This window comes from Gossypium raimondii, chromosome 10 (assembly GCF_025698545.1).
Source record: "Gossypium raimondii isolate GPD5lz chromosome 10, ASM2569854v1, whole genome shotgun sequence".
Lineage (NCBI taxonomy): Eukaryota > Viridiplantae > Streptophyta > Magnoliopsida > Malvales > Malvaceae > Gossypium > Gossypium raimondii.
Window position 1 is genome coordinate 12,956,161 of NC_068574.1, and position 9,902 is coordinate 12,966,062.

General features: G+C 32.3%; 2 protein-coding genes across 2 annotated transcripts; both read right to left on the reverse strand.

Moving 5' to 3' along the window:
* Window positions 1-1,744: 1,744 nt before the first annotated feature.
* On the reverse strand, window positions 1,745-4,260 carry LOC105777464 (uncharacterized). Its single transcript, XM_012600748.2, has 2 exons — window positions 3,125-4,260; window positions 1,745-2,130 (listed from the first exon to the last, which is right to left on the reverse strand). Exons 1-2 carry the CDS (start codon window positions 3,528-3,530, stop codon window positions 2,081-2,083), a joined length of 456 nt encoding a protein of 151 aa, XP_012456202.1. The 5' UTR covers window positions 3,531-4,260; the 3' UTR covers window positions 1,745-2,080.
* An 819-nt stretch (window positions 4,261-5,079) lies between these two features.
* LOC105777463 (putative peroxisomal acyl-coenzyme A oxidase 1.2) lies at window positions 5,080-6,947 on the reverse strand. Its single transcript, XM_012600747.2, has 5 exons — window positions 6,701-6,947; window positions 6,334-6,421; window positions 6,098-6,260; window positions 5,481-5,664; window positions 5,080-5,235 (listed from the first exon to the last, which is right to left on the reverse strand). Exons 1-5 carry the CDS (start codon window positions 6,839-6,841, stop codon window positions 5,080-5,082), a joined length of 732 nt encoding a protein of 243 aa, XP_012456201.1. The 5' UTR covers window positions 6,842-6,947.
* Window positions 6,948-9,902: the final 2,955 nt, after the last annotated feature.

Below are 9,902 nucleotides of genomic sequence, written 5' to 3' on the forward strand. Positions count from 1 at the left end.
AGGTAAACTTGTTAGAACAAATTTTCATAAATAAAGTAAAATTCTTGTTATAATGGTTAAATTTTATCACCTATTCACGAGTGGGAAGACATATGTTTGATGAGTAATTGATGTCAAGAATGGCATCCTATAAAGTGCTTAGGATTGCAGCAATACTAGGCACCCATTTATTTCTATGGCATGACAAAGCTAGCAATAAAATGTACCTAGTAATGCTGAGCCCCAATTGTACGAATGGGCAGCTTATAAATCAAATAATAGGGACAAGTACATCAAGTGGACATTGTTGTTATTTGCATCTAGCATAAGTACACCCCTTATCATATGCATTATATTTGCTCAAACGACATATATCGCCTCTCGTTCAGTGGCAATACTCGATAAATACTCGAAATTTGCCTTCAGCCATGAAAATTTTAAACTCGTAAATTTATCGCCATGATCACCGAGCGAGCATCCTAGTAAGTCATAGAAAAGGGTTGCAAGTTTGGACATTATACTTACACCTATGACTGCACTACTGTCGATTAGGAGCCTGACTTGCAGTGCAACATCTTCCAAAGTGATGGTGCACTTCCCACACGGTAAATGAAATGTGTGGGTCTCCGGGCACCACCACTTGACCAAAGCCAAAATCAAGTCATACTTCAAATCAAACGTGCATATCATTGCAGCTGGTCCAAATCCTAATGTCTCCAAGTATGGCATAAGATGGGGATCTGACACATAGCTCAAACCGTTGACACAACCCCTCAGTACGCGATACAGACCCTGAACATATTAAATTACCGCAATAGTTAATATATTCAAATTAAATAAAAAATGTCATGGAAATTTATAACAGGACCCGTGAATAACAAATAATAATTTTATTATCACCATATTAATCGCATCTGATGTGTGACCCATTTCTGAAATCAAATAAGTTATTTAAATATCCGCTGTTTCAAATAATAAAAAAATTAATCATCGCTTGAACAAATGGTTATAAGTCCCCTTATAAGAAAAAAAATGATTATCCTCTCTATTTTTTTTTTTTACAATCAAAACACCATTCTTTTCTTTTACACAGTTTGATGGGACCATGGTTATAAAGTCCCTTATGTGGAATCCCATAAAACCCTATCAGTCCCCCGTGAAATCCCATCAGGCCGTCAGACGATGGGTCAAATCCACAGTCGGTGTCGCCTATCAAGGAGGCACCACCCATACCACCCAAATACCTATATAGCGGTGCCGCTGATCCCGATCCCTCCATTGTTAGAAAACTATTTTCCTAAATAATTGGGTGAGATACCATTTTGGTATTTATTATTATTTTTGTATTATACAAGTAAAAAAATCTATTTATCGATAAATGTATATTAAATTATTAATATACAATAATATTATAAATTGATATGATAGAAATATCAAATCGATTAGAAAATTTATATAGCAAATATAATTACATCGATAAATTTCACAATTCGATCATCAAAATATTAACTATACAAAAGATACAAGATACAAAAACAACTTTAATTTTATACAACTTTATACCGATTCCTTTTGGTATATTATTTATTTATTAATATTATTATCTTTTATAAATTTTAACAACTTCAATTTTACTTAAAATATATTTACCAAAGGAAATATAACCTCTTCCAAATTTTAAAATTTTTATCCAAATCATCCCATATGAACGCTAAATTAAAGAGAGTAATTAAAAGATGAAGCAAATACAAAAGAAAAATGAATATTTGCAAAAGAAAAAAAAATGATGAGATGGTAGATTAATATGCCGAAATGATCAAAATTATTGACAGTAGAGAAATAGAGGTGAAAGCAAGGACCATTTGGTTGCATATATACAGCAAAGCTATTTACAAAATCCACCATGTTTTCATGTTTCCATACATCACTTCAATTGCATGTAAAGCACACATACATCCTCTATGCACATCTTCATTCTTCATTCACCTTCATCTTCCCTGCATTCCACCGGATGCACTAGCAGATTCCCTTCACACATTTTCTTACATTATTACTTCAACAGTACCGCCGAAGATTTCATTTACAGTCGCTCAGTACGCTTTCAGAAGTTCTCCAGAGAAGAAAACCACTGCTGTACAGAGTTGCTTCCCTCTGCATAATTTTAACCAAGATGCAAACAGAATGTTTAGTATGCATGATGAAATCTTCTGCTCCTGTAAAACATCCGATGCAGCATCTACAAACATCTCTATAAACCTCAGAAACACCCACTCATCCATCTTTGAATTAAAGAGAGTTAACGATGACAAGTCCAAACAGTATATTCTAAATTGTGATTGAATGCAATATATGTATATGCAAGCTGAGCCATATTGTAATAAATCGAGCATTGGGAACTCGTGATTCTTTGGAATTCAAGCTAAGAGTCCAACACCAAAAGCTGCTTAAAACCATGAATGGTCATTCAAGGAGAAGATTGCAACAAATTGGGCAATCAAAGTTCTCCCTGGAAACTGATCCCGCTAAGTCTGCAGAGACATTTGGACAAGTTGCATCAATGATTATCTACCAATTACTTTCTATACAACGCCTCTCGACTCAGGCACCCGACCCTAAAACCCACCCAAAGAGGGATCTGCCACGAAAGAAAGGCAAAAAAAAAAAAAAGAAAAAAGAAAAGAAAAGATAAGGAACTAAACTACAGTCTAACATATAGTCACTTGACCACTAGAGGTTGAGCTCAAAGCTCATCAAGTTCAATGCACCATGTTAAGTTAACAAGCGCAAACGTAAAGTTGTAGTTTTCATTGAAATGTATGTTCCATTAGAACCTTTTCCTAAATTGAATGTAGCATGCTGCAGGGATTTTGTGCAATATATTGCTCTGAATCATCATTTTTCTTTAAGAACCCAAGTCTGACACATAATCATACACAGGTACGGATTATGATCCTCTAACACCCCAAGTACATAACATTGATAGTTCCATTAAGTAGAAACAGAAAAAGTTTATAATCAGGCATTGAAAGGAATGAAGAACAATCTTAACTTCTTGACCAAGATAGATAAAACATCTTTTTAACCTAACATAATATTTAAAAAAAAAAAACGAGTAAATTAAGATAGGGATAGGGGAAGGTCTTACCAGAAGAGCAGCCATTAGAGAGGTTCTTGATTGCACTCAAGAGCTGGCTATTAGGGCCCTCTACAAGTTGTTTGCAACCAGGTTTGTAACAGGGAACCAACACAACAAATCCACCATCATCTTCGTTATCACTTTGAAAACCAGGACCATGGGGTTCTTCCCATCCAATGGACCATTCTGGACCATCAGATTCATATCCAGATAAATACACACCATCTGATTGAACCACTCTTGTCTTTTCACCACCTTGCCACTTTCCCTTTCCCTTTGATGGGGTTATTTTTGTTTGGAATATTACAGTTTCAGAAGATGAAGAATTCAAAGAAGACCCATTTGAAACAAGCTGTTTATCTTTACTTCCAATACTCCAAAACCTCCACGGAAAACATGAAAAGGAAACTGCCATTTCTTTTTCTTTAATGAAAAATGCTTTAAAACTTCATAAACCACGACATTAGGAAATTACCAATCGAGTTTGATAATTAGAAGGGCAAGATGAAAATCAGGAAAGATATTAATTGAATCCAAAAAATTTTTTGAATCATAATTAAAATCAAAAGCTTGTAAACTGAACTCAGGCAAACTGTCTTCTGTATAGATTTTTTTCCTTAAAAATAATCAAAACCCAAACAAGTTTATGATCCAACCAAAAGGATTTCTTTTTGGGTCTACAGTTTTATGACCCTTTTCTCTTGTCCACAAAGTTCAACCGAAGTCAACAAACAGAAAAGCTCAAAATATTTCCAAATTTTACAACTTCAGCTTCGAGCCGGAAAGCTCAAACTTCTTAGAATCGGCTGAAAGTCGGGATTATCCGGGATCGGCAAAGGAATTAAAAGGTGATTGCCAACGCTATTACTGCCGAAGCAAGAATCGGGGAAAAAACGCGTCACGAAAAATGAACAAAACCAAACGTTTCACCGAAGGAAAAAGGAAAACCCAAGCTTTAATCAATGAAAAAACAAAAAAAAAATTACAGGTAAAATTCAACACACTGGAGACTAGAGATAGAGAGAAAGAAACTTAATCAATAAAAGATTAAAGGGAAAATTGAGAAGACTACAATTTTCTATCTCTCACTCATCTCCATTTTTGTTTTTTCCTTTAGTTTCTCTCTCTACTGTGAGAATCAAAGTGGTTATGATCGTCTTCCTCAACCATTTATAGAGGGGGTTTTTTAATCAAACAACATCAGACGGTTCAGATGCAACGGTCTAAGTAAATGATTAAAGGATTATTTTATTTAAATATAGATATTTTGTTAATATATTGATTAACCTTTGGTTCGGAGACAAGTGAACTGACAACCATCCAGTTATGCTTACGTGTGCATTGCAAAGTCCAATCAATGCGCCCATACGTGTTCTAGCTCGACACGTGTAAATTAGCTAGACCTTTAAGGTACTTTGCATTTATTGTAATGAAATAGAGTTATAAATCAGAAATTCAATTGTTTTGTTGAATTGAATAAAATAAAAATATAATAATATTTTTGTGTTTTGTTGAATGAAATGATGTTATAATAGCATAAGGAAAAAAATAACATAATTAGAATACTTTTAGTAAAATTTTTTAGATAGATAATTATTGTTATTGTTATTAAATTTTAATAAGATTATTATTAAAATAATAAATAATTTAACCATATTTCAACATAATTATTATTAAATATAATTTAATAAAATTTTTAATATAATTATTATATGAATTAAAAATCATAATATATAATAATATAAAAATAATATATAATCTACTTTATTATTTTTAAACTACAATACATATTTAATGTGCTAAAATATCATTAATGAAACAAATAATTTAATTATTCTACAGTAAAAAACAAAATATTAGAAGTAATAAATAACTTGATAATTATATTTCACATCCAAAGATAATATTCATATATTAACAAAAAGTTACATGATTTCATTAGTTTATATGTCATAATCTATATGTTATAAAATTTTTACATTTATATATGAGTCATTAGCTTGCAATCTTTTGCTCACATCAGTGTATAGCCATTTCATCCATTCACCAACAAATCTGAAAGCATAGGCAGAGGCAAGCAAAGGAAAGAGTTTACTTTGCTTAGCTTTATGGTTAATCACCTGAAACAAATTAAATAAATGTAAAAGCATTAGATGCATCAGCCTTTGGGACATGTAAAAATTAGTTTGAAACATCAACAGCAGTAGCAACCAATACTTTTCAACAGAAGTCTTTGGAAGTTTCTATGAGAAAGAACAAGCCATTAAAAGTGATTATAAAATAACAGGCTGTTGTGTACAACAATCTGTACTGGAAATAATATGTATAGGTGTATCAGTGTATGCAGTCCAAAAGAAAGTAGTACCTGGGTCTCTGTACCAAATTGTCTACGAACAACACTGTACCTTGTTGAAATACAAACTTTCCTTGACAAAGCACAAGAAGCTTCGGATACAATTATTTGTCGGACATAGACCATAGTACCATAAACCTGCTGGCGGGGAACATTAGATTGTACATATTTCCCTTCTTTTGCACCCTGGGAAAGACTGAAACATTTGGCGAGGAAATAAAGAAGCAAACATCAGAACAGTCATCTTGTTTTTGCGTGAAAATCACACTATAGGAGATGCACTTCAGCCTAGGTTATCACATTTGTGGCTTCCTTGTTGGTCTTTTTCTTCAATTGACGAAAGATACTTTTATAAATTTTAGGTTTATAAGCACTCTAAAACCTCTCTATTATTAACAGACGTTGCAGAAAATTTTGCAGCCTTGCAACTTCAGTCAAGAAAAAACTGCTCATTACAGGAACTATCCAGTAAAGACTTTTCAAAAGATACTTCCCACCATGGCTACACTTTTATTCCTCTACAAGGTGGGCAGACAGATAAACATCAAACGAGAGAAAAAATATTGGCCTTCAGAGAAAGCAGCAGGCAAATAGACAAATACAGAGAGAGGAATGGTTATAGAACAAACTGCATTAGCATTTTGTTCCTCGGGATGCGCACATGATCAAATCTTAGAAGACCATTGTCCATGCTGTTATATGCCCCACTTCCAAATTTCATTCCAATATCACCAACTGTCATGCCTGGAAGAGGAGAGTGGTCATCCAGACTACGCAGCTGGACAATAAAACCTGAAAAAGAAAGTATCTGAATTAATATCTGCAATACCAGCTAAAGAAATAAGTTCATGAATTAGGAACTTACCATGCACTCCATAATCTTGTCCATCTGTTCTAAGACGAGCATAAACCACAGCATGCGTGGATACTTTACCCAGTCCACCAGGCCACCACTATAAATAGCAAAAACCAAGCTAAGTGAATAAAATACAAGGAGATCACTATAAGATTACAACTAGTCATGAAGTATACAAAGTACGCATAAGAAAACTACGCATTGTACACAAGAAAAAAAAAGGAGAGAGGATACACTTGAGGATGTCTGAGCCAAAGAAGAAAAATACTGAGAATGATTATTGAAGCAGTTCCCAGGATATATTGCTTACTACAAAGTATAAATGATCGATATCAAAGACAGAATTGATCAAAGGATTGTTAACTATTTTACTCACTTTTCTTGAAGTCAATGTGAGGCTATGAATGACAAATTCGTCAGTCTGAGGATCAAATGTTGCTGTAGTTTCAAGCCTTTGGACATTGGAGCCATGACCAAGTTCAGTTTGTGCATAGCATCCAATGATTTCTATACACATTTTTCGTTACAAACACGAAATGCTATTGAACTTCAAACCTAAAAAATAAAAAATAAAAACCAAAATAAAAAATTAAACTTACCAAAAAAAAACCCCAAATCAAGAGAAGAATCCAAACCAATGTCTTGCCAATTAAAGAAACCTTCTGATAAAGTCTTACTATCATGCAGGATATCTAGGCCTCAAAGAAAAAGTTCAAAAATCAAATTTGCAATCATATTCAAATGCTACCACTTACAAGAATAAAGAAATCCTTCGTCTTACTATTTTCCTTCTCAATATGGCGATCCAAGCTATCTCCTCGATTAGCACTACCAATTTCAAGTAGTTAATCCCATTAGTTCCCACCAGTTGCATAATAGCAAAGGAATGAAACTGAGCAAAGAAGAGAATCGATAATCCATATAAAAAAACATGAATGAAGTAAGGATTAAAGATTATGGAATACCTTCGACCAATCACAAATTGTACCACTACTCCTCTTTCCTTGAGTTTTTTTAAAGTATCACTTGTCAAAAACCATAATAATGCAGATAAGACATGCTTTCTACAACAAAGTATATGTTATACTGATGCAATAGCATCGTAGTAGAAAGACTTGTGAACACCAGAAATGAAAGTAAAAGCCAACGGAAAATCTAAATTAAAGCTTTAGAGTATAAGAAACCAACAACTCACCTCTAGGCATCCAAGAACCTCTAAATGTATTTCGTTTCAAGTAACTACCAAATCCAATATAAACTCCAATAACTGCTAGAAGCTTTCGTTGTGAAGAAGACTCACTTTGTGGCAACTGGTGCTTGAGGTAGCCTTGACTCTTAGCTAATGTCAAATCCATCTCAACTTCTACAATCTTCCTCTCTAGGTCCCTAAATATCAAATTAAATATTCCAAATGAGGGTTGAATAAAATCAGAAACAGTCCAATTAGACCATAGAAAGTGTGAAAAGATTATAAGAATTAGAAATAAGACTATTAGCTTATCTTCAATGGTAAGAACCTTTGGTTTCTAGCAATACAAAAACAGAAACATCAGAGGTAAAGTAGACACATTATAGTTATTAAGGGTCAGTTCTTCATTGCTTTTAAAAAGTGCTTTTGAAAAGTACCGTGGAAAAGTGCTTTTGGAAATTTTGGTTTAAAATTTGAGTGTTTAGCATTGCTGTCAAAAAGTGCTTTTGAGAAATAAAATGTTCATTTTAGACATGTTATTATCAAGTAGCAAATATGCATTTAAATAATATTTAAATTAATTAATATTATTATATTTTAGTAAGAATATAAAAAAATTTATTATAACTTGTTGTTAATATTTTAATATATGAAATATAAATTTTAGATATTTTTAAGCAATAAATATTAATTATTTATAAAATTTAATTTGAATATATAAACTATATTTTAAATATTAAAATATAACCATTAAATATTTGTAATTAGTATTTTAAAAATATTTTTTATTTTAATTAATGATTTTAACACAATTGTAATTAAGCACCAAGAAAAAAATAAAATACCATGTTATTGGAGGGTGAAAAGTAATTAAGCACCAAAAGTGCTTTTGGGGAGAGGAAAAGCTAAAATTTTTAGCTTCTCCTTTTCAGCTCCTTTTCAGAAGTGCTTTTCAAAAGCACTTCTGAAAAGCGAAAAATTCCAGCCAAAAGCAGTTTGTTCTTCACAACTTTTCCTTCAAAAGTGCTTTTGGAGTCAGAAGTGCTTTTTTTAAGCAATGAAGAACTGACCCTAAAATTTTATTTAATAGTAAACTACATTTCTAGAAAAATCTTATAAACGTACACACAAAATTTTTACCAACAATAGAAACAGAGGAAATATGATCAAACAAGGAGAATTTGTTTGGCTTCTAAGACCTAATGAAAACATCGCAGAAAGAAACATGTTCAATGTTCCTCTTAAGGAGATTAGCAAGCAATTTTCTGTTCTCTGCATCTTGCCACAACTTAATTTTCACCAAAAATTTGCAAAATAAACAAATTTAGCTTATCAAATTTGTTAGGTACGAAAATTGATAAAGGAAAAACGAAAAAAATAACAACAATTTTAAGCTGATTTAATTGAATATTTATTAGGATTCTATGATCCTTTTTTCTTTTTTTTTTCTCCCTAAATATGATCTAGAAAACAAAAATAAGAAACTGGTGCATTGGAATTGAGAAATCAGAAGCAAAAATAGAGAAAAAGAAAAAAATGAACTGTCCAGCAACGTAAAGCCAAGCGACGCAAGAGAAAAAAGCCATGACCAAAGAAGAGAGGAGATTTTCGTTTGAAATAAAAGAAAAGCTATTACGAGAGGCATTGAGTAGGCCTTCAAAGCCCGACCCTATGCAGTGTTTACGCATAATAGAGTCCGCACGGAATAGCGATTCAACGGTCAAATTTCAACCAAACAAATGTGTCCCTATAGCGCGTGGAATAGGGACGGAATGGAATGGCCATTTCGTCGAACCAAACATACCCTTAGTTGTTTAGAAAACAAAAATTAGAAACTGGTATTAAATTTGATTGCTTGTACTAATCATTTAATATATATAACTAATCTTTTTACCCGTAATTATAATCTTAAAAATCATATTGATTTGAATCCATGTGATGGCATGATAATTAAGGATGTTCACCGTCTCAGGTGTAGTTTGAGTTTGAGTCACACTAATCATGTTTGCTGTTCGAGTTTTGCGCTGTTATTATAATTCACCCAAAAAAATCATATTAATTTGTTGAAATCTGAATAAATGCATATGATTGTACACTTTGAAAAATAAAAAATAAAGATAATGTTGAAGAGAGATTGAAATAAAAGTATGAATGTAATCAGATTTAAGATACCCACAAAATAAAACAAACACAATGCAGAAGAGAATAGCAACAGGAAGGTTGAAACAAGATTTAACAATAATGACATGAATAAACTAGAACAATTATTTCACTTTAGTAAGGTCTTATTATCAAATATATTAAGAATGTTACGAAAAATCGTGGCAATTTGAAAAATCATTAAACTTATTTCTTTTGAAGGCATAGGCTTTTCTTAAAATTCTATTAT

Excerpts from the sequence above, each read along its gene's own strand:
- LOC105777464 (XM_012600748.2), bottom strand. The coding sequence starts at position 3,530 with ATGGCAGTTTCCTTTTCATGTTTTCCGTGGAGGTTTTGGAGTATTGGA. Across the intron at positions 2,131-3,124 it reads CTCTAATGGCTGCTCTTCTG|AGGGAAGCAACTCTGTACAG; the intron begins GTAAGACCTTCC and ends AAAATTATGCAG.
- LOC105777463 (XM_012600747.2), bottom strand. The coding sequence starts at position 6,841 with ATGTGTATAGAAATCATTGGATGCTATGCACAAACTGAACTTGGTCAT. Across the intron at positions 6,261-6,333 it reads ACAAGATTATGGAGTGCATG|GTTTTATTGTCCAGCTGCGT; the intron begins GTAAGTTCCTAA and ends TTTCTTTTTCAG. Across the intron at positions 5,236-5,480 it reads AATTTGGTACAGAGACCCAG|GTGATTAACCATAAAGCTAA; the intron begins GTACTACTTTCT and ends AATTTGTTTCAG.